Below are 26,575 nucleotides of genomic sequence, written 5' to 3' on the forward strand. Positions count from 1 at the left end.
CGGTTTCCCCTTCGCTTTGCCTCTCGCTCGCAGCCGGGCCCGGCCGAGCCCGGCGGCGCGATTGGCTGCGGATGACACAGCTCAGCGCCGGGGGACTCCGCGCGCAGAGCACAAAACTCCGCCAGGCTGCGCCTGCCCCCGCCACAGCCGGAGCGAGAGCGAGCGAGCGGGGGGAAGCTGCGATCCAGGCTCCGCTCCACCGCCGCCGCTTTAGCACCACCCCTGAACCCGCCTGCAATAATAATAACAACCGCCCCCCCCCCCCCCCCCCCCCCCCCCCCCCCCCCCCCCAGGCAGGGGAAACCCCCCCCCCCCCCCCCCCCCCCCAGCCCCCGGAAAGGCGGCGAGGGGGGGTTGCTGCTGTCCTTATATTTTTTGCATGCATGCAGTTGTGTGTTAAAGCCTCCTGTCTGCAGGATCCCGGGGGTTGCAGCGCCCAGCAACAGCCCCGCTGCAGATCGCGACTTCCCCCCCGCGGACTGGTCCCTGCGGTCTCTGGCTGGGGCGGGGGGTGAAGCAGCCGCTGGGCTGGTTTGCTGGCGATCTGCTCCCTGGGGTGGGCTCGCTGCACGCCCGGCTTTCGCGAGGGGAGGGGGCTGGCCAGGATGGCTGGGTCGCCCCGCTCGCTCTTGTGCCTCTGTCTCGGCTGGAGCTGCTTGTGCCTGGCGCTGGGGGACCTGCTGCGAGCTCACCTCGTGGGGCTCCGGAGGAAGGCTGCCCTGGGAGGAGTCACGGGCGGCCGAGCCCGGGCGGCAGGTGACCCTGGCCCCGCACCGCAGCAGCTGCCGCCGGGCGACAAGGTCTCGGAACACATGCTCCGGCTCTATGACAAGTACAGCAGCGCCCGGCGCCAGGAGCTCCCCGGCCTCCACCCGCTGCACCTCCAGGAGGGCAACACGGTCCGCAGCTTCCGAGCCCTGCCAGCGGGTGAGTACGGCCCCTGACCCCCTGGCTCCTCTCCGCCCGCTCAGCTGCCACCTGGCCGGTCAGCTGCTGCCCCTAACCCGCCCCGCAGTCTTGGCTTCCTCCCCCCGAGCCCAGGTAGGTGTTTGGAGTTCAGGGTGAGTCTCTCGAAATTGTGTCTCCTCAGGGCTGTCAAAAGCAGGGGCAATGGATGAGGGAAACACACACACACACCCATCTGAAATGTCAGGAGCTCTGAGTACGCTCCAGTCTCTCCAAACAGAAGTTGGTCCAATAAAAGACAGCACCTCACCGGCTTGGAAAGCCACACAGAGCCCTCCTCACAAGAGGCAGAAACTTCTAACGCTGCCTTAATGTGACCCCCCCAAAATGTGACATCCCCCCCAAACCTGGGAGCCTCCCTCCCACTGAGGCTTGGTAGATATCTATCTGCTGTGTGGTTGTGACTACTTGTGGCGAGAGGTGAAGGCTGTTTGTGTATTTGACTGCACTGTCAGTGAAAATGCAACTGACACTTCATGCAAAGGGGCTGGGGGAAATGTAACCGGCTTTGCACTGGGTATGAGCATGGGGAGAAGCTTGCAGGTCTGCAAAGTGAGAATAACAAAAGCAGAGAAACTTCATATGGAAACAGTTTACCTATATTCCGAGATTCCTTTTTCTTTTGGGAGTTTGGTGTGTGTATTTTGCAGGGCTGGCTGTGCAATACCTGTGCCAGAGACCTTCTAGCCGTACGTTAGCTATAATCCTTATGTGACATGTGCGTATAATAATCGCTGGATCCTACATGAGTTTCGAGATGGGTGCTCCTTTTTCAGCAGATGCAGAGGTTAATCCAGCTCTCTGCCAACACAGCACAAAATAAACTCTGTTTAGTAACGCATTTGCATATAAAACCAAATATATATAATGTCAACTTGATAACACTTGTATCCAGTTCGAGTTAAGGAACTGTCTAGTAACGTTAATAAACAATCTTGCACTGTAGAAGTCGATAGGAGTTTGGCCAATGACCTTAATGGGGACTGGATCAGGTCCATAATTTTTAAGGTGCTGATAATGTTCTTGGTCTGTCTGAAACCACTGTGAAGAGATTTCCCCAAAGCTCTAACATGCACAGCTCCTGAAAAATCCATTCGTCAGTGAAAGCCTTAGGATGACAATATAAATACATTCTGGCGCTTTAATGGCCAAATGGCATTTACAGTTAATATCCCACTTAGTCTTTTCAAGGCAAAAATCCCCTCTTTCTACCTGCCCTGACTTACAGCGTCAAATCAAACTGAAGTTGCATGTTTCAGTTGTTGAAAGCATTAGGATTACCTGTGAGCATTTGGCCACTGCACTGCAAACTGCAAGATGTTTCTGTACTATACAGGATTTACGGTTCAAGAAAGCAACTCATTGAAAATGAGCCTGCTCTAGAGAATGAAATAGGCATGCTCATCAGGCCTGGTGGGGGAGAGGGAGTTAACTTTAGCATGTGCATGAGTCTTTGCAGAATCGGGGCCCTAGAGTACATCATGTTTAAACTGACAAGGAACTCCAGGGACTGGAACTCGAAGGTGAAAGAAACAAAGAAGTAGTGCTCCCTACACATATGCCAATATGTCTTCTGATGTAATGCATACGCTGCATCATATAGATGGTTTAATTAGTTTTTTATCTATTTTTTGTGCTAACTATATACGTTTATGTTGCTAATCCTTCTATCCCTCTGGTAGCTGAGTTCCATGTGTGATACAGTACAACCCTGATTAACCAAATATCATAGGGATTTTGGCTAATCAAGGATTTGTATAATTGAGGGGATTTTTGGTGTAATTAACAGGCAGTAGGGGACATGACTCTCTTTTGGATAACAGGAAATTGCAGATAGTTGAAGTTTAGCTAAGTTGTACTGTATATCTCCTATTAAGGGTTATCCCTATAGCTGTTCTCTAACTCCCATTGAACTCAAGGAGTGTTTTGCATATATAATAGGACTATAAAGTGGCTTTGGGCTCTCTCAGGCAGCTAGATATAGAAATATAATTACTTAAAGTTGGTTGCAGCAAAGGTCTGTTTGGTGACAAATACAGGAAGAGGAAGATGGTTTTACTTTAAGTACAGTCGTGCATACAGAATAATTTACCCCTCAGGAGCTCTGTTAAGTGGAGTTTGTCTTTTGGCATAATTGGGGTTTCGGCTTTAAACGGAAATGCACCAGTAAACCTATCAATGTTGAAAGTCGCTTCTTACTCGGGAATATCTATCTAAGGAGGGTGGGGAATCTACAGTGCCTATTTTGACACTATTTGTTGGCTTCATGTCCTTTGCAGTTAGTTTCTGGCTATGACATAGCACATGGTTGATGGGCTAGTTGTTTTTTTTATTCCTATCTTTAAAGAAAAAATAAAAGCTTGAAAAATTGCACATCTTTGCTGTTATGAAATTAAGTCAATAGCTAAATTTTTCCAAAGCACATTGATGGGACTCAGGCTCTGAAGTCACGTAGATGCTTTTGGAAATTGTATCCTGTTTGCCCAAGCATGTATGTACATTGGCAATCCACCAAGACTGTGTACCAAAAGAAGCAAGCGTTAACAGCAAAGGGGAAAAAGTAGAATCTGTTCCTGATTGTTTAGCTATCTGGTCATTTCAAGAGCTTTTAATATGTAGGGGTCAAAAATAAATGCTGGAAACCTGAAATGTAGTGTTGTGATTCCAAACTATTGTATTCCTTTAAGCTTCTCCATTCCTGCAATATGTGCCTTGATATAGACTCATTATAAAGCCTCATTTACTAATCATATATTTTTCATGACACTAACTGATCGACCCTGCAGTCATTTCACATGCAAAAGTCCCAATGAAATCATTGTCTGGGACTTCACAACCGCCTAAGAGAAGTAGTTCCCCAACTCCCACTGAAATCCAGTGAGCTGGGTGCCGAGCTCCCTGAGGCTTCTTTGAAAATCCCAGCCTTCGATTCTTTAAAGGCTACAATATGTATTGGTTGTTAAGGACGTGATTGTGCATACACTGGGCAAACTACTGTGAGTAGCCAAATTCCTCTGGAAGCAAGAGACTTAAGGCCCAATCCTGAAAACATTCACTACTTATTTATTACTGTGTGTTGTTCTGTCCAGGATAACCCATAATAAGTGTTTGCAGGGTCAGACCCTAAATCTGTTGGTGTCAGAGCCTGAAGTATGTAAAGATTTCCTTACACTGTTCCAATGAAGCAGCTCCCATACGGTTTTAGTTCTGAGGGACAGGGAATACCTACTTTAAATCCTGCCTGTCCTATCTTTTTAAAAGCATGGTCTCTTTCCTAACATTAGTCTTCATATACAGAAGGCTGCAGCCTTCTAAATGTTTCCTGTTGATGCACATGGCCTGATTCTGAAATAGACTGAAAAAGGGAATGATACAATCCAGGCTGAGTGGTATTTGCTCCTTTAAACACACCTGATTAAAGGTATTTATTGTTCTAAACCTAGAAGGCCTTTGGTTGAAATCCCATCTCTGCGGTCTTTCTGATTATATTTATACTGTTACTTGACTGTGGGTGGCAGCAGTCCTATGAACACACTGTTCACTAACCCCTTTCCTCCTCCCCCAATACTTTCACAGTTCAAGTGCCAAAGCAATAAATTTGGAGTGGTTATAAGTTTTCTGACACTTTTATAAGTATTTATGCAAAATATTTAACCAGTTAGGTGTTGTCTTCCCTTTCCCTTAGGATATAGCAGCTCATTTGTAAGGTTATTGATGGCAGAAACTTGCAGTTCTATAAAACCTTAGATCAAATGATGGGGGAGAATGGCGGGGAGGGGGAAATCTTATATTTACTGAAGGTTAAAAGTAGTTAATATTTGGCTTATAACGCAATAGAATTAGGACACTGACAGTATTTCCTTTTCGAGCTGTTTTGTTTCCAGATTCTGCCCTCAGCTTAAGACATTCTCCGTGTAGATTTCAACTCTCCCTCTCTTCCCATGACACTATAAACCTCATTGCCACTGTTCCCTGAATAATTTAGGATGATGTCCCTAACTGATAAGGGGCCGATCTTATACGCATGAGACCAGTAAAGCTCCCATGGAAATCAGTGCAGAGTTGCCTGTGTCAGTAATGAGGATGGAAAGGGGTCCTTAAGAGGACCAGAGCAAGAGTTCAGAAAAAGAAATTTCCACTGATCTAATTTATAGTGTAACTGAGAAAGGAGGTAGATTAATTTTTCTGAAAATACAATGATCAGAAATAGCAAATGAGAAGTGAAAAGACATATGGAAGTTCTTGAAAGCTTGCTGTCCACAACACTTTACCTTCATTAAGAACTTTTGGCTACTATATAATATTGATAACATGACATAAAGGAAAGTTCTTTGCTAGATTTCCAACTAACCCAGCTGGCAAACATTCTGAACTTTATAAAGATAACGTATGTAGTCTGAGTCCAAAAATTGGGTTCCATCACTTGAAATCCTACCAATCTTTTAGCCAAACAAAAGAAAGGGCATCACTTTTGAACGCTGTAATCTTACAAAGTGACAAGGGCAGTTGAAAATATGGATGAAAAAATTTAGTAATGATAACAAGCTTCACGATTATTGTAAAATTAAAACTTTGCCCACTATAGATGGAGTTTTCAGAAGTACCTAAGAAAGTTAGGATTGAAAAGTCCACCCTAAGCTGAACTGAAATCCTTTGCTTACAGGGGATAATCTTGCAGTGGCAGAGAAATGGGCTGAATTACGTAGTTGTTTTTCATTTCTGATTTTGATGTTTCTTCACATGTTCTTTTTCATTTAGGCAAATACAAATAATTTTTAAAAATACGGTTAAATACATTTAAAAGATAATTGTTGGATTTTTACATCAGTCAGTCAGAAGCTTAGAAGTCCCTCACCAAGTAAAAACAATGAACTAACTTAAATATATGTGAGAATATACATCACATATGAGAAGTCAAATTGTGTTCTGGCACAATTTGCTCTCGCTGACTTGAATGGAGTTAGTCTTGATTCTTCCTGCGTAGGAGACTGATCCTGTATAGGATTCAATGGATGTTCAGCCATTGATTTCAATGAGAGCAGGATTGAGAGCAGTCAGAAACATACAATAGTGAGATATTCATGGGATAAAATCTGCAGTCCTTGCTCAGGTAAAACTCCTCATTTGTTTCAAAGACAAATTTTGCCAGAGTAAGGCAGAGAATAAGGCTTATAGTTCTTTGTCTCAGAACGTCCCAAGAGTGAGTTATTCTACATACCACATGAGCTAGAAGATTTAAGCATAAAAAGGGGTAGATTAAGAACAGTACTTCAGCTATAATTGTAAATTTCCTTAGTTTTGTAAGCATAAGTCTGACGTGTAAACTTGATTTTAACTTAATGGTTTCTTAGTGCTAGTTAAGTGCTGTTGCAATCACATTTGTAAGACGAACGATAGGAGAGGGGGAGAAAAAACAATCAACAAAACGAAAAAAGCCCACCTGATTTTTTTTGTATTGGGTTTCTAGGACATTAGGGGACCAGCTCTTCAGCTGGTATAAAGTGGTGTAGCTTCTTTGATTTCAATGGAACTATATTCATTTACACTACCTGAGGCTCTGGCCCTGAATGCAAAGTTACAACCCAGAATAAATGTTTGTCTGAGTTATCAACCTTGGAAGATGGGACTTCTGAAATCCAAACTAAAACACCTTTACCATAGCATCATTAAAGGGGATAGTGTCAACTTGAAATGGAGACAGTTTGTTTTAAAATGTGTTTTAAAGTAATTTCAGGTATTACATCTGCCTATGAGCCAATTTTTGTGGTTTTATAACCACCTTTTCCTATTTTTAAGACTGTTTTCCTTCCCTTTGTTGTGGCATGAAACACCCACACAAACAGCTAGGGAAACTGAGTATAGTGAAACTGACTAATCATTAATTGCAGTCAGACTGAAAAACAAAATAAAGAAAACTCTACTCTTTGTCCTCTAGCCTCTTTCAGGCGTCATTTGCAACAGCAGCTTTCAAAACATTCTGATAGAAGTGTGGTATATATATATCTCTGTATCTATCTATCGATCGATATAGTTGTTGGTGACCCCTTGAATCACACCACTTCAGATGAAATACAAACAAAATCAGGTTCTTTGCATGAGAAACTTGAAAAGTGAGACATTATGAGTTAGCAACATTGGGCCTGGCACTGTAAACTTTCTCTGCTTGGAAATTGATAGGAGCTACACAGGACGAGGGCTTGCAGGATCACGCCCAGAATTTGTTCTGGTTGGTGTAGATAGGCTGGATGTACCTCTATTGACTTCAGAGGAGTTACTCCTGACTTGCACCAATGTAAGCGATAGGAGACTCAGGCTCTATGTGTTATCTAGTTGAAAAACCCATCGTTTAACCAGTTTACTGATATTACCCTTTGTACTACATTGGAGTACACTCGCTATGGGTCTGATATTCTTCTCACGGTGGTGTAAATAAGAAGTAACTCATCTGAAGCAAATTTAATTACAGTGCTGTACAACTAGGGTAAACAAGAGGAGAATCAGGCCCTATATATCCATGTATATCTATCAATGAGCAGATAAATTCACCCTTATGAAGTTGGGATGAAAATCCACAAGCCCAGGCATGAAAATCTACGTATCCGCTTTTACAAATAATTTTATACACACCTGCAGTTACTTTACATGTGGATTGCAATATTAAGCCCATATACTGGAACAAATCTTTTAAAGAAAGAAGTCCATAGTTCATGGATGGGTACTATAAACCATATATTACTTTCAGAGCCGGTATGACCTCTGTGTTTAATTTATATAAGACATATCATTTACTCACTACACGGTACATTTATGATGTGTAAGATGCATATTAAAATCTTTCCAGTCATAAAACGCCTCCTGTAAATTAGTTACTGAGCATGCATGTTCATTGCTTTTCAGAGTTTTTTTTATTAAAGTTGTTATCACTTTTATAGAAGGGGTGTTTTTTTTTTTAATTCCAGGTATCAACCAATATTACATCCGAAATTTCTTCTTTTAAAAGAATGAATCTGGTGCTATGTTTAACAAAATTGGAAAGTTTTATATTTTTACATGCATAATTTAGAAATAGCTAAATTAATTGGGGAGTTTGGGAGAAGGTTGATGGGAAGAGATAGGGGAAAGTTGGGGGGAAAGAAATTTGGCATCAAAATTGTATTCTCGGCCTTGAGCTCTTCTATTCCAAGTTTCAGTTCAGTTGTGCTATGAACCCATGAAAACAGGGTTTTATAATGGAAATGCTGATACATTCTTAACTATATACGGGTGCAAGAGAACTGCTTTAATATCTAATTTAAACTATGGATAATGACGACTGTATAGCTAAATAGCCCTCATTATTGCATCCTTTTTCACCCATGGGATAGATTTGGCAGTCCATAAAAATGTCAGTATATCCTCTATAAAGGTAAACACACCACATGTTAGTGGACTGGTTCCAGCTTATTGATGTCTGGGAATGCCCCTTGTAACATGAATACATGTTTATGCTGGTGATGTCAGTTTTCGCAGGCATGCTGCCTTTTAAAAAATACTTTTTATGCCAGTAATGGTAGTAGGCAGCACAAACAGCTGTGGGTTCTTGTGGGAGGAAGAGAAAGCCCAACGGTCGCTTTTGAAGAATCGTCATGTACGAAAAGGTACCTCACGGTGCCATCAGGGGTCTGTTTCCCATTCGAAGTATGGGTAACTCCACTAGCATCTCTGATATCGCTGTGTAGAAACTGAAGGCAAATGCTGACTTGATTAAGGGTGGTGACTAAACACAGAATATGTACATATTTAGTACTACTTAGAGGGAACCTTCCTGCTATAGATCGCACAAGGCTTATTCGTCTTTGTGGAGCTCCATCATTGTGCTCTTACAGAAAGGCTTTGATTTCAATGAGGTCAGGATTTCACGCAGGAAAACCGAGACAGAGAAGTGAAATTCTTGTTCACTGTCATATGGTGAGTCAGTATAAACTGGGAATTAAGGCCAGGTGAGTCTGATGCCCTAGTGATTGGACCATGTCTGCCTCCCCAGGATATACCGCAGGAATATAAGCAATAAAGTGTGTTTGTGCAGTGTCTACCACAATGTGGCTCTGGTCCAGACTGAGGCTCCTACATGCTACCACAATACAAGTAATAGCAATAAGTGTGTTTGAAGTCTGTCTTGTCTATTTCAATTTACAAGGGGCTGAAAACCATAGGGCTTGATTTTCCAAAGTGTTGAGCATGCAGTAGCAAAATCTGGCCACTTCATTTAGATGCCTTAATGGGAGCAATCCTCTCCTTTTCAATCTGACCTTGTGGTATGTAGGTACCAGTGGAGAATCTGGCTCCATATTTTCAGTCAATAAACTGATCTCTCCCTCTGATTATGAGCTTCAGTAACCATATGCAAAGCAGTGATGCTCAATCATTGTAAGACCACCTCTCCCATGGCTGCCTGATCCTAAGAGAAAGCATCGGCAGGAGCGTTGAGCACCAGGCCCATCTCCTGTATTGTAAACGCTCCTCTCTGGGCTTTCTCTCTTTGGCATTAAAGACCCTGAGATGTGTATTCAGATCTGTTGATGAACATTTCATACGCAACTGAATAGCAACAGGAAAGAATTGACTATGCAAATAGGCAGTGAAGTGTTCTGCCATTTTGTTTGATGTGGAAAGCATATCAAAGGGCTGTTATGATGCCATGACTTGAGAGTGCTTAGATTTTTGACCTCTAGAATGATTTCGTTTGAGACATAGACTGCTGTTTCAAGCAGATTATACTGTCTGTAAAATCTTGAAATCCTCTTATTGGGAGGAGACAGTGGCATCGTAGATAAAGCACCGAAGTGAGACTCTGGACACCTGAAATCGATTAGCAGCTTTGAGATCAACTGATGAAAAGTGCTGTTTAAGAGCTAAGTAGTATTGTCAGACCTAATTTCATTTAAACCGCTCTGCCATGTAAATGGGAGTCAGGCCCAATGTGTCATTTTAAAAAAATTATATTTATTTTACAAAGAAACCTCTTAGCCATTATTCATATGCTAAAGGCCAAATCCTCAGCTGGTGTAAATCAGTCTAAATATTGAAGTCAGTAGGGAGAGAGGCTGATTTACTCCAAAGGCTGGTCTGGTCCATGACTGTACAAAGAAAGAAAATCCTGCAGGACCTTCCTATTCTGTAACATGCTCCTCAGTAGCTCTTGACTTTAATCAAGATTTTGAACTGTAGTGTTTGTGGACACCAGTGCTTTGTAGCTTATGTTCTTTGGCTTTAAGTGCTGCCGTCTCATTGTGAGATCAGTGAGAGTTTTTCCTGAGAAAAAACTGCAGGATCAGGTACCTTGTGGCTAAATCCTCTTTTAAATCTTCATCCTTTGATACTTCAGGGCTTTGTTTTAATTTGTCTGCTGCCCATGCTTTGAAATCCATTATCCCTGCTGCATGATTGGTGAATTGGACTCTGTTCCCAAGTGATGTCAAACCAAGACATACATTTTTGTGTATTTTTTGTTTTAATCGAATTCTAAAACCAAATACATAACACATCAGTGACAATAGCTAATAATCAGCCAGCATGAGTTACATGCAGGTGGGAAACTGGATTAGTTAGTTGCATAAGTGGGTTGTATGAAAGTAGCACCATTTATTGGTAGCATGTGACGTGTGATGTTAATTTTTTTTAAGTAAGAGTGCAAGAATGGCTTGTCTGGTTTTGCTTGTTAATCAAAATACATATTGCCCCGTTCATGTGTATCACAAACCAGTTAGTTTTTCTTTCTTTTTTAAGCAAGAGCAGTTTAATTTGTGTTCCCATTTTCTTTTGTTCCTAGATTCTGAACTGTTACCATTTTTGTTAATTGCTAAAATCCCAAAAGAAAAACTTGACTCTGCATTTAAAAATAAGCTCAAACAACAGATACCCTCATGATAACATAATTGTCCGTAGGAGTAGATTGATGTAATTCATTATTTGTAGATGTATGTATTATTCACGTGTCCATACAGACCCCAACGGAGACCAGGTGGTCATGTGCTAGGTGCGGCACAGACAAGTAGTAAGAGACTGTGCCTGCCTTGTTTGTAAAATAAAATAAAGTTGGATCTAATCTGTTGAAAACAGAGTCTTCAGGTAATGATTCATAGACACAAATTGGATGAATCTCAAAGCATTCTGCAGTTTAGTTCAGTTAGGTCAACTTCCAGGTGCTTAGATTATCTGAACATCTCGAATCCACAAAACCCGTCAGGAAAGCATGTGAAAACAGGTTCTTGTCTGTGTGGGATTCTCAATTCTTCCTTCTGGGTCAGAAATTTGCATGAACTATTCTTCCTTGTCTTTGCAGAACAATGAACATAATAGAACAGGTGTTTTCCATCCCTTAACTGCGCAGTACCCACTTTTCCTAAAACTCTTCGGCTCTATTAGCAAAAAATGGGAAAGAGATGGGCTAGATGTGTTTTTTACTTCATTTGCTGGCTTTATTCAGACCTTACTGGCAATTTTGATGTCAGAATCTGGAAGCCCAGAGTTCCATCTCCCCCCAAAACCTCAAACTTTTTGGAACATCGGGGGCAGGGGAGAAAGAAGTGTTGATTTGTGTTCGGTTGAAGTGCTTGAGCAAAGGTTAATATCAGCAGTCATTTTCTTTATCCAAAGACCTGCTCATCCCTATTTACATGGGCACTTCTGGATTTTATTTTTGTCATTCCTTTTAAATGAAAGAACTCTTTCAAAACCCTGTGAGCTAAAATCCCTCCTTGGACTCTTGAGAAGGTGGATTGCCATGATGTCAAAGAAGGTTTTAACTTAATGTTACCTTGTTTTTCTAATGTGTTGGTTTGTTTCCAGTCCTTTTGGGGGCTGTTGCATATACACGTTTCACTATAGCTGTATTTTCCATACAGCCCAGTTTTACAGCTCTCCAGTGTTTCTTAACGCTAGAATCTATATTTCTGCCAGTTTGACCAATATAAACGTCATCGCAATCTGAGCATAGAACTTGTTTTAAGGAAACCTGCTGTTGCTAGTTGCCCAGTGGAATCACTTTTATGCTTATAATCAAAACACAAGCTTAAATGCCCTGGTGACTCGGGGCCTCTGTTGTAAGTGTGTCTTTGGATTGTGCGAGATACCTGTTAGACTGACCTCTGTAGTTTCAAAGCCATGGAAATTCCCCATTCACAAGAACCTGCTCATTGGCACGGTAACATTGTGCCTATATGGAATTATTGCCCTTGGTTTGTTTCCTTGTGGATCATGCATTCAGGAAAGAGGGTCTGTTTGACCCTTCCACTCCAATACCATGGATGTTTTTTCTCATTAACGCCTTGTTTCAGATCTTGATTCTTCTTTAGCAGCCTCTCCCTCTCTAAAACATTCTGCACGGGTTGTTTTTGACCTCTGCACCTTGAAATGTGACATCATTTAATGCACTCGTGACCCGCTTATTCTGGAGGAAAGTTTATGCTGTGGACTGTGGTCTGCATTAAAAACAGGATGCTGTAACAATGCCATTACCTTGTAATAAAGATCTGTAAAATATCATGTCATGGATTAGCCAATTGTGCAGAAATATTTCTTCTCTTATTGCCTTAAAATAACCATACTATGGCTCCTGGTGTACTTTCCTGGGCTGGTGGGACTAAAGAGAAAACCTTTTGCTTTTCCACATTTTTAGAGGCTTGCTTTATTTTTACTTAGAGACATTTTTGATTATTCTCCTAATTTTGTAGTTGTTGCTGTTCCAATCTCTATCCCAATGGACATGTAGTGCTCTAACACAGTGGTTCTCAACCATGGGTACATGTACCCTAGGGGTGGGCAGAGATCTTCCAGGGGGTACATCAACTCATCTAGACCTTTGCCTAGTTTTACATAAAAAGCACTAGCGAAGTCAGTACAAACTAAAATTTCATACAGACTATGACTTGTTTATACTGCTCTGTATACTATACACTGAAATATAAGTGCAATATTTATATTCCAATTGATTTATTGTATAATTATATGATGAAAATGAGAAACTAAACAATTTTTCAGTCACAGTGTGCTGTGTCACTTTTGTATTTTTAGGTCTGATTTTGTAAGCAAGTAGTTTTTAAGAGAGGTGAAGCTTGGGTGTATGCAAGACAAATCAGACTCATGAAAGAGGTACAGTAGTCTGGAAAGGTTGAGAGTCACTGCTCCAGCATGCCGGGAACCAATCTACAAATACAGGGTGAAATTTACCCTGGTTAAAGGGCCAGTACTAGGGTTCTATTCTGATTGGTATTTACATGATATGTAGACTTTGTGCATGGGCCCTGATGTAGCAGAACATTTATAGTGCTTAACTTTTGTTTTAGTTTTTGAAGTTTATAATATTTTGAATAAGGAAATGTAACACATCCCAGTTTATATTGGTAAATATCCTGGCACATTGTACACCTAAGTTTCTGAATGACAGGTAGACACTAAACAAAAAATAAAGATCAAAAAGTATTGTCCCCATTTTACAGATGGGGAGCTGAGGTGCAGCGAGATTAAGGGTGGAATTTTCAAAGGAGCCATTGAAATTCAATGAGATTTGGGTGCCTAACTCAACTGGGCACCTTTTGATAATCCCAGCCCAAGTGGCTTGCCTGAGGTCACACAAGAAAGCTGGGAATTGAGCCCAACTCTTCTAAGTTCTAACTGATTCCCTACACCCATCCTCCGTTGGTAGGAAGACGTTAGGGTTGAAGTGACGCATACTGGTAAGTGAATGTGTTGAAGCTTTAAAAGACTGACCTGAAGCCTAGTGAAATCAACTAGGAGCCTTTCTATTGACTTCAGTAGGTTTTGGATGAGGTCTAAATTGCAGCTGCCCATGCCAGACCCCTCTTCTGGACAGAGAAAGAACGTTTGTTCGCTAGGGATGTCAAGCTAGCCATTTGTACACATGCTAAATAAACACACATTAAAAATACACTTGGCTGTCAAATTCCTGGATGTTCTTTTGCAGTCTTCAGTGTATCCTTTTAAGCAGTCCTGCTTCCTGTGATATCGTTTACTTCCTGACCTCAGAAGGGTGCAGTGTGGATGCACTCATTGATATGTGCTAGGCACTCAAATATTCTAATGATGTATAAGTACCTAGCTAGTTTCCAAATTCAGTCAATCCTTGGCCTCTCTCCTGAGGTTGCCAACAAAACTGCTAGTTGCTGTTGAAGTTTCACTTGGCCAGTGAGAACTGAATAGTAAAGTGTATTCTTTAAAATTGAACGCTGGATGGGGACTGTGTGGGGATTGTATATTCAAACGTAATGGTCTGCTCCTGCTCCCGTTAAAGTCAATGGGGAATTTTCCATCGGAATAAGTGAAGATAATACAAAGCAACAGGTAACACTGGCCCTTTGGTCTTTTGGGGTGTTAGAATTTTCTGTGTTCTCATGTGAATATTTCTTCTTTCAGGGAGCCCAGGAAGCAAAGAGCCACATGTTTTTAATCTGACCTCCCTAACCAAGTCTGAAAATATCTTGTCGGCGTCATTGCATTATTACATTGGGGACCTACTAAACGCTACCTGGAGTTGTCCCCGATCCGGAGGCTGCTCTCGTCATGGACACAGGAAACCTGAAATTCAAATAGATTTCTCGGTGTTGAGTTTTCCTTCTGATGGGAACCAAACTCGAACCCTGGGACGTTTTCTAATAAATGTTTCCATGGCTTATCGGGATGTCCTTTCCTGGCAGTGGAAGGACATTACTCATGTCCTGAGTGAGGCAAAGCAGAATGATGAACTTCTGATTGGTGTGAAAATGGCCTTGACTGGCCGCTATTCCAGGAGGAGGATTCCGTCCTGCTATGAACCTTACATCCTGGTTTACGCCAATGACTCTGCTATTTCAGAACCAGAGAGTGTTGTTTCTAGCTTGCAAGGACACCGTAATTCCCTGGTTGAGGGTTTCCCCAGACCGGAAGACCACTCAAAGAGCAGCTTTGGTGAACAGCGACGGAAACGTTCCACCAACGTCCTGTTGCCCTTGCAGAACAACGAGCTCCCAGGTGCCGAGTACCAGTACAATGAGGATGAGGGGTGGGAAGACAGAAAACCCTACAAAACCCTCCAGCCGCGGCTGGCAGAGAGGACAAAAGGTAAGAAAAAGCAGAGAAAGAACAACCACCAGAAGAGCCAAACGCTCCAGTTTGATGAGCAAACCTTGAAGAAGGCAAGAAGGAAGCAATGGAACGAACCAAGATACTGTGCGCGGCGCTATCTCAAAGTGGATTTTGCAGACATTGGCTGGAGCGAATGGATTATTTCCCCTAAATCCTTTGATGCATATTACTGCTCAGGCGAATGTCAATTCCCCATTCCAAAGGTACAGTATTTTTTTTTCCCCCACTGTCTTATTCTCCTATCTCCAGAGAGTAGGAAAACACATCTAGGTTTTATGAACTGCACATATTTGTTTACAATGGTAAAATCCAGTTTGGCTCCTATTAAGCTCTAGAATGTAGTAACTAAGTAATATTTTATGTCTGTTCTTTAAGGGGTAGTTGTTAAAATAGCTAATATGAAGTTAGAATTGCTTTATACAAAGATATAAAATCAAAGTTATATAGCAGAATTATTTTTGTCCAGAATCCAAATGTGCTGTAAATTGCTTATTGGGTAATAATAATGTGTGAACTGGTGACCGTCCAGTTTAATCAAGTATAATAAAGGACTGATCCTACAAATGCTTATGACCAAGTATAGTAATTACCATACTGAGTTAGTCCCAATAGAAACCAATGAATGGGACCAGTTGGAGTAGTAAGCGCTATGTTTGGTAGTAAATATTTTCAGGGTGGGGTTCTAAAGCTGCTCTGAAAGGGGGAGGAGGGTGTAGAGTCCTAGAAGTGGATGGGACTCTGAGTATCCACCAAGGAGCTAATGAAATCAAAATCATAAGTCATTTGCTAAAGAACTGTATCCTCTGAGATACATACATAAGCACAAGAGACTTGATCCTGGAACCCTTACTTTAGAGTTGCCCCTATGGCTTTGAGACTACGGCTATGAATAATGATTACTCTGGTGAGTAAGGGTTCCATGATCTGGCCCTGTTGCATGAGCTTGGCTTCTCGAAATCAGTAGGCCAAATTTATTTCTGGTGTAGCTCCATTGGAGGTCATCCCCACAGCTCCCAGCCTACCAAGGCCACAAAGTGGGATGCAGTATATAACAAAGACCCAAAATGGGGAGAGGGGGACACACACAAATTATTCCTGGTATCTGGAAACCACAGTAGATGTAGGGTTCATTGTTCTTGCCTTAGCCTTATCTTCACCATTTTCTCTTTTTCATGTAACTAATTGTCAGCACTGAAAGCAAAATGATTTCAAATCGGTGCGGAATTTTGGGATTAATCGGAATGATGTCTTTTTTTTTTTCAATGAAAGACAGATGAGATGTATGGTAACATCCGGGATAATTTAGTCCAGTATGGGCCTGATCAGGAAGCCTTTACTTATGTGAGCAGTTCTGTTGATTTCAGGGAGACTGCTCACTTGAATTAAGATTGCAGGATCAGACTCTAAAACTTGGAGGGCTGGCTTCAGTTTTGTGCCTTTGCTGAGAGTTCAAAAGGCAAACAAGGAGATTTGCAGTGTTCTTGGAGCCATGTTATTAGAAAAAACTGGTGGATGAGGTAACCTCTTTAATTGAACCAACTTCTGTTGGTGAAAAAGACAGGCTTTCGCGCACCACAGTGACCTAAAGAAGAGCCCCGTGGAGCTCGAAGGCTTGTCTTTCACCAACAGAAGTTGGTCCAATAAAAGGTATTAACAAGATTGTTTGTTTTTCAGTGGTAGTAAAACATTCTACTGGGTCTTTTTGGCTTCTCCCTCTGTGATTGATAGCATCCATGCTCTATCATACCTATATCCCCACGTATGGGTTTGAAACAGACCCTTAACTTTAGCAGCAATTTGACCTGGACTTTTTCCATGTTAACTTTAAGGACTTTAAGTTATAGCAATGCCCTGGGCATTGCTCTGGTTAAGGTTGTGTCAGCACTTCCAATTTCAACCTTGTTTATAAGGATTTTAAACGCAACTGTAAAAAATTTGCTCCGGGGATTGACCTTGGCCCAAGAGCAAATCGTTCATATATGTAGCAATATTTGAAATAGATCAGTGTGGCTATTTTAATGTACAGGAATGCAAAAACAAAAATAATTTTTAAACTAATTCTCTCAGCTGCTCCTTCTACCTGAAAGCACTTTACATTTTAAATGAATTTGAGCATGTTGTGAGCCGTGTAATATGGGCAAACAGATGGATATTTTGAAAGAAGTAAAACAAACAGGGAAAACAATTTTAAGCTGCCAGTTATTCTGTATGAGACTGCTCCAAACCCCACTGGAAATCTGCTACTGACTTCTATGTGATTTGGATCATGTCTTACAACGACGACACTATTTTTCTATCTGTGGACAATCGTTTTTTCCCTGTAAACGCTACACTTCAGTGTGCTGGTGTAGAAGCTGCATCTGCATAGCTAAGTGGACCAGTTCCTTGGACATTGTTTAGGGTCTCTAGATTAAAAAAATAGTATTTTCTTATAGCTCTGTTCTGCAGGGCTTCAGATCCTCAAATGTATTTAGGCAACTAACTCCCGTTAATTTCAATGAGAGCTAGGTGCCTAAATTCTTTTGAAGATCTGGTCCTTCAACTCCCAGTGAAGAGTAGCTCAGCTCTTGGTGGAGTGTAACAGTTCACGTCCAGTAAGTAACATGTAACATGCCATTTCAAAATTGGCACCCATTCACCTGATGGCACCGTGATGGCTTGGTAAGAGGGCGCCTGTGTTGTGTAGCAGGTAAATGGTACATATTCAAAATAGGCCTGATCGAAAGCCCATTGAAGTTAATGGGAGTCTTTTCATTGACTTCAGTGAGCTTTGGGTCAAACTTCACGTGCATAAGAACATGCACCTTCAACAACAAATGAGCTTTTGCAAAAATACACTGAAGTTGCGCAGTGAGGTTATCAGAAGCACTCCTTGCCAACTCTGCTCACACTGAAGTCAAGGGTTTGGCCAGTGCTGAGAGCTTCTGCAAATTTCACCCACAGTTGCTGCTAAATGCCTATTAACATAACAAAGAAAGCAAGTTTCATATAAGGATTTATGTTCTATTTTTTTTTTAAATGTGGAGATCCCGAGGCAAAAGAAAAGTCCCTTTTCCCCACAAACTGCCAAACCCCAGAAAATAGAAAGAGTAATAAGAACGTGCACTTTTTGTACGTAGCACTTTCTTTGTGTAGCACCCTGAAGGGCCCTAAAACACTTCACAAACAGAGGGCTTGATTCCCATGGCCTTGCATCTCTGGTAGTTAAAAGCAAATGCGAGCCTCCCATTCTGATGTGATCATTTTACTATCAGAACTAGTTTGTATTCGCTGCACTAGTGTAAATCACTACAGGAGGTGCAAAACCTAGAATAAGGGATTGCTCACCATCAAACAGGGCCTAAGGTGGCGTCCGTTCTGCATTAGGCATGCTGCTCAGCTGTCTGGAGAAGGGGAAGTGAAGATGAATTGGTTCTAACAAAGCTGCTATTTGAGGTGTAGAGAAGCCAAAGGGAGACAGTGTGCTTACCCAGACATCGGAGAAGACTTCCCATCTTTTGCCAATTTACTTGAGAAACCGTAGTGGTTTCTTAACAGTCTTCTTTAAACATTTAGAGTCAGACTCGTGCTCAGTGAAAGCAGGTGTGAGTCCACGGAGGGTTGAGCTCAGTTGCATCAGGTCTTAATTTGGTTCTGAGAACTAAATGCACTTCACAGTAACGGTTGCTATTTATTGTACGTATTACTTTGTGCTCAGTCCCAACTGAGGTTGAGGCCCCATTGTGATAGGCCCTGTACAAACAAGTAAGAAAGAGTCCTTGCCTTGGAAAACCTTAAGGTCTACATAGATGAGATGGATAAAAAAGGACTACTGACCCCATTTTACAAGCAGGTACATGAGGCACAAAGAGATTAAATGACTCGTCCAGTGTCACACAGGACATCTGTGACAATCATGAACTAAATCCAGATCTCCTGAGTCCAAGGTCAGTGCCTTAACCACAAACCCATTCTTCATCTCTAAACATACTTTAAAAGGCTTGGTACAAATGTAGGGCTTGAACCTGCATTTCTTAAGCATGCAAAACTCCCACCTTGGGGTATATAAGGAATGTCGGATTGGCTCCTTAATGTAAACTTAAACGTGACCTTTGAATAACTCTTTCCTGTGTTCAAATGGAGTGTATCTAGTTTATTATGGAAGTAGGTGACAATGTCATGTCTCTGGTTCCATGAACATCGACAGCAAATTCCCATTGATTTTGGGATCCAAACTGTGCCTGTTGTGCACATGTGCAGTGTGAAATACAATTTGCACCATGTGAACCAAAATCCACTTTGGTTTTTTAGTGCGAATGAAGATTCAACACATGACAAGGAGAAACAGGCAGGTTGAGATCCATGTAGTATTCTTGATCCATGCGCACGACTCCCATTGACATTCATGAGAGCTGTGCATTTGCAAACTGATACTGTAGCTGTCAGGTAATACCAAAAATTCATCTGTGCTTATGGATATACAGCGGTCCTTCGGTGAAGGAGAACTGAGCTCCATCTAGCCTGGTTGATGAACCTGTTGGGTAATTAACAAAAGATGCGCCTCTTCCCCTCCTACCCCCACCCCCAATTCCCAGCCTTACCCTCTCCCTGTTTCGGTGAAATGGTTAGAGTGCTGTCAAACCCACATGTGCTGAACTTGCAGAATACCATAGAGCATACAGGCCAGACAGTCCCTCTCCCAGGTCAGGAATGAAAGCTGGTCGCTGACATCATTCTCTCCACTCCTAATGCATCTATAATGAAATTCAACTGGGCAGCAAGTCTCTCAAGGATGCGTGCAGCTTAGCAGGTGCAGCCCTAACCACAGCTGGACTCGTTCACAGATCTGGCCACTTGGAGGTTACTGGGTTTTTCCCTTACGCCACTCCCACTCTAATAGAAAATCTCATGTGAGATCCAGCCTGCTTTTCATTAGTAGGAACCAGACAGAGCAGGCTGCCTTCAGGCGGAGATGATGTAACACGCTCTATGCAGGGTATATGCCAGTTTAACCCTTTCCATTGGGAATTTTAAAATGCTCCGCTTTGGCCTGACTCTGCTGCCGGTGAAGTTGTCCATTGACTTCAATGAGAGCAAAGTTAGCCCAAGCCTGAGCGCCTTGAAAATCCCACCCTTAAGAGTAAGGGGCTGTGTATTTTCTGTGGGCTAGAGGCTAACACACAAGACATTTCAGATATTTAAGGAAATAGGTGCGATCCGCCCAGTACCAAATAATGTTGACACTTACTGAGACCCTTTGCCAGATGATCCACCACACCCAAAGCTCCTTCTTATCCCATGGGAGGCCTTTACTCCGAGCACCTTTGGAATCAATCCTGTAAACAGACCTGTACTTTAATCTGTTTAATTCAGAGCGTTATTGGGATGCAATTGTATATTTCAGTGCTCCATCCAAAGTGAGTAGTCCAGGGTTTGAGTTTAAAACCCCACCCAAACGGAGTCAGATCTACTGATTAGCTGAACCAAAACCTCAGCTATTAAGGACAGGCATTATACCATAAACCAGTGGATCCCTGCTCTCCTCTTTTGTATGATATCATTACGGCTGATAGTTTCAAACTTGACCAAAGGAAACCATAAGAGTGGGGAGAAATGCAAAGTCTTTAGGAAACTAAAATAAAACACCAAATAGCAACTTTGTTAAAACTGATTAATCTTCACGTCCCCTCCTCCTGACGGTTGAGAAGCATTCCTAGTACAGAACGGCCGCCACCTTAGACCCTGGTAGTTTAGGTCTACCTAAACCTAGACCCCATTTCAGTGATGGTGAGCAATCCATGATCCTCTAATGCCTCGCACCTCATGTAGTGAGTTTGGGGTAGCACAGGTTCCCTGTCCGAAGAGCCATTTAGGGCTCCCAATAAGAAGCTGAGCAAAACTATGAAAATCTATTTTCAATTCCTATCAATCCAATAGACACCGTGGATATTTTCTCAATAATAGGATTCTTATTGATTTTTTTTGTGAGAACTATAGGGACCCTCGGACATCGAGGGCCATAAGTTCCCCTTGATTTTTGTGCAAAATGCTCATTGAAAGCTGTGTGTCTGGAACAACCTTATCTGTCACCTGCTTTCTGACTTCACAATTTATACAAAAATCTTAAGTTGTGGGAGCACTGAAATTTTTAAATGCTCTATAAAATGTTGCAGAGGAAATCACAGTCTCTCTTTAAAAAGCTGTCTCGCTGCAGGATCTCCGAGTCTGGATAACTGTATTTTTGAGCAGTCCCTTTTCAACCATATTTGGCTTATGGCTGTAAAGAGGGCTTTCCTTAGAATTCATGGCTTTTAAGGCACTCCATCATGCCTTATTGCACTGGGGACATGGAGCTCTGAGGTCGTTTTGTTCTATTTAAAATCATAATAATGTAAAGCTTATTGAAGCTTCCTGCAAGAAATTAAAAAGAGAATTTTACTGAACTCTTTGTGTTTAAAAAAAAAAGAAAGGCGGGGGGCTCTTGCTGCAGGTAGATACAGAGAGCTTCTTGCAAGGCTCTGAGGCCCAGATCCATAAAGGTATTTAAGCGCTTAACTCCCATTGATTTCAGTGGAAGTTAGGTGCCTAAATATGTTTGAAGTTGTGAGCCTGAGTGCCTTCAAATTTAACTACCTTAAAATGGAGTTAAGGGAACTCAGGATGGGTCCCATGCATTGCTCAGTCTATCAGAGTGCAGGAATAGATTCTCTCATCTGGAGAAGAAGAAGAAAAGTTTGGATGATGTTAACCCTAACCAAAAAACAGTGGAATGTTCCCAAATGGATCCTTTTGAATCTTGCATCAAAGGGTTCCTATCCTCGCTGAGAATAGTTCTAGCAACATGATATGGAAACTGTCCATTCTGACTCATTGTGGTTGGAATTTAAGGATCGCCTATCTCTGAGATAAAGCAGAAGAATACCGTTGGCATTTGTTTGCTTAAATGGAGGCAGGTTGGAGATCCCTGCACATCACCAACATAACTACAAGTAGAAATTCCTAATTATATTGTGTATATGACATAATGAGCCAGAATCTCCAAATTGTTCCAGTGCTTTTTCCGTGGAAAGTCATTTGGGCCTGCAAATCAGGTAGTTAGATGTCTAATCCCTGTGACTGATTTTTGCAGATACAAATTCTATCTTTTGTGTCAGGAAAATTGCAGGCTCTCTGAATATTTGGCCCACTGAACCCTGCCTGACATTTGAGTAGGAGTATTTTTAACTCTGTGACTGCCAGGTTTTAGGTCTGAAATGAGTTATAAAATGAAGTTCTGAATATCTTTCTTAAAGGACAGTATCAACAAAAAAAATCATATTCTTGTTGGGTTTTGTCGTATTACTGTGTTTTCCTGTGTTACTAGTACTGCTACATAGGTTACTGAAAATGAAAGTATATTTAAAATCTTGTTCTAAATTTGTTTACTCATATTGGGCAATGAAGTTAGCTCAGTCAGTTTTGTTCTCTAGTTATAATCAGTGGGCCAAATTCTGCTCAGTTATAGAAATGTAATTCCAGGTACCTTCAGGTTTACACCAGTGACTGAGAGCAGAATTTTGCCTTAGTGTTAATAGGTTTACTACTGATGGAATTTGTTGGGTCTAGTTGTGCAATGATGTAAAATGATGGTGTAAGTTACAATCAGAGGTACATTTACACCCACTTACGCTGCTTTTCTGACTAAGCTACATCCGGCATATAATGTACACCACCATTTCCATCAGTACAAAGTGTCCTGGTCTATATGTTGCTGATGCAGCCGTTGCCCCTAGATGGGGTGTGTCTCTTGAAAAGGCAAGAAGTTAAGGGCCACTTTCTTCAGAGTAAGAAAACTCTAGCTGAATTGTAGAGCAACAGTGACACCCAGCGGCCAGTAAAATTAATCCAAAAATGGTATTCCCTGAAGATATCCCGAGGGATATACCGTGACAATTGAGAACAGAGGTACTCAGAATTGCTGCCGCTAGGTAGCCTTTTTGACTCATCGCTGTCTTTCTTCAGGGAATTGGCTATATTTTGTCCCAAACAATGAAGTGCAGTGTTACAATACAGTTCCATTTTAACGTGCACCTTAACATTTCCTTCTCTTCTTGTTCTTTCTTCTGCAGGTCTTGAAGCCATCAAACCATGCCACCATCCAGAGCATAGTGAGAGCAGTTGGGGTCATCCCTGGTATTCCTGAGCCTTGCTGTGTCCCTGACAAAATGTCTTCTCTCAGCATCCTATTCTTTGATGAAAATAAGAACGTGGTGCTTAAGGTCTACCCCAACATGACAGTGGAGTCCTGTGCATGCAGATAACATCCCAGATGAGCCCTTTGACGTGTCTAAATTGAGCTGTTGCTTTTTCTTTTCTCCCCTGCCAATGCATTTCATTCAAAAAATAGATTTATAAACAAACCTGAATACGAGAGAAGATACTGAATGGAGATATCCGGGCAGGGGAACTTAAACTTAACTCACCCTTGAATCTGACTGAGAAGTAAGCTTTAGCAACTGGCGCTAACTATTTCTGTTGTAATGGACAAATGAAAAGTGAAATTTACAAAGGACTGTTCAAGATTTTTTGGAACTGGCAGGAGGACAACGTTGATTTATTTTTGTACAAGGCTTTGAAAGTGGCAGCCGCTGTTTGATTTTTTTGTGTCTGTTCTTCTAATGACTAATGGGGAGGGAGATTAAGAAATACATTATACATTTGAAGCTAGGCCTTGGGTTACTGAACAGCTCAGCAAGTGCTAAATAACCTGAACAAATCTAACTTATCCTAAGAGCCTTAGAAAATCCAACGTAAACACTTATTTCCTTGATCTGACATCATTGATTTCACGTGTATATTCATTATTGTATAGCTTGTTCTTTAGAATTCAGCCCATGTGACATTCCTCCCCTCAGATTTGATAATATAAATCCCAGTTATGCTACATGAGAAGTTGTGATGTCACACAGAGTATACTGGGAAAAAATTGACCCAAAAGCCTAGCACAGTGATTTTCAACCTATGGTCCACAGACCCCTGAGAGGCTGCAGATTATGTCTAAGAATGCTAAAGGGATTCATACCTCCAGTTGAAATTTTTTAGGGGTCTGCAAATGAAAAAAGGTTAAAAAATCACCGGCCTTGCGAAATGCAAGTATCATACTCAACAACACAGCTGGCTGAATAATGAACAAATATTTTATCTCATGTGTGCAGATAGTCCTTAAGCAACTCATAAATGTCTAAAATTGTTACATGACATTTGCTGAATAATTCTTTATCTGTAGCTTATTTGCATGAACTTCATTGATTATTTGATGATCAACATTTAGTCTGTTAGCTAGTTTTGATTGGTTACAGAGGTCAGGTGGTATTGTTTCCATTCCCCTATTGGATACATGTTGCTTTTAGAATCAAATTGCCAGTTCAAACTTTGCTCCGTGAGAGTTTTCTCTAAGAAATATCTAAAATGTGGTGTTTCCATGAACATTCCTGCCTGTAAATACATTTGCTAGAACAGCTGAAGAAAGTGAATCCTACGGCCCATAAACACAGTTGGAGAGATTTCACTTTCTATTGAAGGGAATATATTCATGGAAACATTTTTGAGGTATTTGCCCAACTCCTCATTTTCAGCAACGTGAAACCTAGAAACATTGATGCTTTTGAAAGAGACTGCTGCCGATCAACACTGGAAAGAACAATAATATAAAGTTTATTTAATTTGTTAAAATGTAATTCTGGTCCCAACCTTCCTTTTTTTTTTTTTTTAAACCCACTTCAGTAACTAACTTTGTGAAACTGCATCACTGATCATAAAATATTCACATTTCCTAATCAGGGGACAAATTCTCAAGACCAAATCCCTCCACAGCTCTCATGGCACCTGTGTCAAGTTTCCCACTGTACTGAAGTCCTCAAAAAGGAGTTTCAGTGAGTAGACACCTACCTGAAGCTTCAGTGGGTGCTCAAGGTTAGTTTGAAAACGACCAATGATAATTTACTATTGCGTCATCAATGCCATCGTGTTTGTCACCTTGATGTGTGTCTGCAGGTGTGGGGAAACAGAGACAAAGTTCCAGTCAAAAATCAGTGGGCGTTTTGCTTAAGAAAAAATTGTAGATTAAGTCCTTAATTCCCTATGGGCCCAAAGCTCATTCATTGTTGGTCTGAATTGGGGCCAGATCCTCAGCTGGTGTAAGCTCAGTTAAACTCAGTGAAGCTGTGTCAGTTATGACCGTTTATACAAGTTGAGGATCTAGTCCCTAAAGTCATAAAAGTTCAAGTGTTCTGAATCTTGCCCTACAGGGAGAGTTCCAACGAACTGTAAAAGACAGATCAGTAGAAATGTTAGCCTCTAAGACACAAACCAGGCATGTGCAACCCCTGTGTTCATAAGCCATGCATGTGCAAATTCCTTAATATTTGATGCACTTCCATGTGTGGCAGAAGAGTTAGCACTGAAATGTGGTGAGTTGAGTCTGAACAATTGGGGGGGGGGGGAACCGCACGTTTTTCTGATGCAAAGGGAAGAAAAATGCAGACAGAAAGATCCTTCCTTCACACAGCAGATTCCTGAATTGCTGCTGGTGGTAGAAAATGTGTCTGTCTGTGTGTGAAAGAGATCCTGTGTACAGCGTAAATGGAAAGATTTAAAAAGACAGTTCAAAGCACCCAAGTGTCCATATTCTGTGGGGATTACCTTGAATGTTAACTATTGGCCCAATCCTGCATCCATTGAAGCTACTGGGAGTTTGCCATTGAGTGCACCGGACCCAGGACTGGCTCCCGCTAGCACACATCAACCCTTGCAGAAGTGAAAAGTAGATGGTTTTTAAATAAACTCCCTCCCTACGAGCTGCAAAGAAAAAATCAATTGTTTATCCAAAAAAAAGTAAATCAATGGCTGCTATAACAATAAACCCTGACCAGCTCTAGTCACTAATCATTAGCGAGACTGTCAAAAAGAAAATTGCGTAGAGCATTAGTGGGTAACTGAGTCAGTAGTTCTGATGTTTTTTCCTTTAGGTTTAGGTGCCAGCTGAAGACAAATAGTTTCTTTCCCATCTCTTCCCATGTAATATTGTTGATGATTATTAGGGACTAAGTTCTTTATTGTGATATGCACCCACACTTCCCATTGACGTTCACCTGTATACGAGGATGGAACTTGTCCTAAATTTGTCTTTGTAAGTATTGCAATGTTTTTCCTTCTACAGGGCAGACAATTTGTGCCATGCACTACAGTAGGGATGATTTATTTACCAACAGCCTTCCAGAAAGCCTGCAATTCTAACTGTTCTATATTAAGGAATTGGTATGCAACTGTCTCAGCCAACGTATGTATCTACTTTTATTAGAAAAAAAAAGCATTTATTCTTGTTATTAAGGAATGGGGACTATTTTATGCTATTGACTTCATTAACCTGGAATGGAGAAAAATAGTATTCTACAGCCAGCCAGACTTTTTTCACAGCAGTTTGGGTGGGGAGGGAATGTTAGAGAATTCTTATCCTGGGTTTTATATGTGCTGT

General features: G+C 41.5%; 1 protein-coding gene across 1 annotated transcript; it reads left to right on the forward strand.

The window, feature by feature from the left end:
* Positions 1-340: 340 nt before the first annotated feature.
* On the forward strand, positions 341-25,935 carry BMP3 (bone morphogenetic protein 3). Its single transcript, XM_034772384.1, has 3 exons — positions 341-927; positions 14,377-15,287; positions 23,172-25,935. Exons 1-3 carry the CDS (start codon positions 606-608, stop codon positions 23,361-23,363), a joined length of 1,425 nt encoding a protein of 474 aa, XP_034628275.1. The 5' UTR covers positions 341-605; the 3' UTR covers positions 23,364-25,935.
* The last annotated feature ends 640 nt before the right edge of the window (positions 25,936-26,575 follow it).

Source organism: Trachemys scripta, chromosome 5 (genome assembly GCF_013100865.1).
Source record: "Trachemys scripta elegans isolate TJP31775 chromosome 5, CAS_Tse_1.0, whole genome shotgun sequence".
Classification (NCBI taxonomy): domain Eukaryota; kingdom Metazoa; phylum Chordata; order Testudines; family Emydidae; genus Trachemys; species Trachemys scripta.

Excerpts from the sequence above, each read along its gene's own strand:
- BMP3 (XM_034772384.1), top strand. The coding sequence starts at position 606 with ATGGCTGGGTCGCCCCGCTCGCTCTTGTGCCTCTGTCTCGGCTGGAGC. Across the intron at positions 928-14,376 it reads CTTCCGAGCCCTGCCAGCGG|GGAGCCCAGGAAGCAAAGAG; the intron begins GTGAGTACGGCC and ends TTCTTCTTTCAG. Across the intron at positions 15,288-23,171 it reads GTCAATTCCCCATTCCAAAG|GTCTTGAAGCCATCAAACCA; the intron begins GTACAGTATTTT and ends TTTCTTCTGCAG.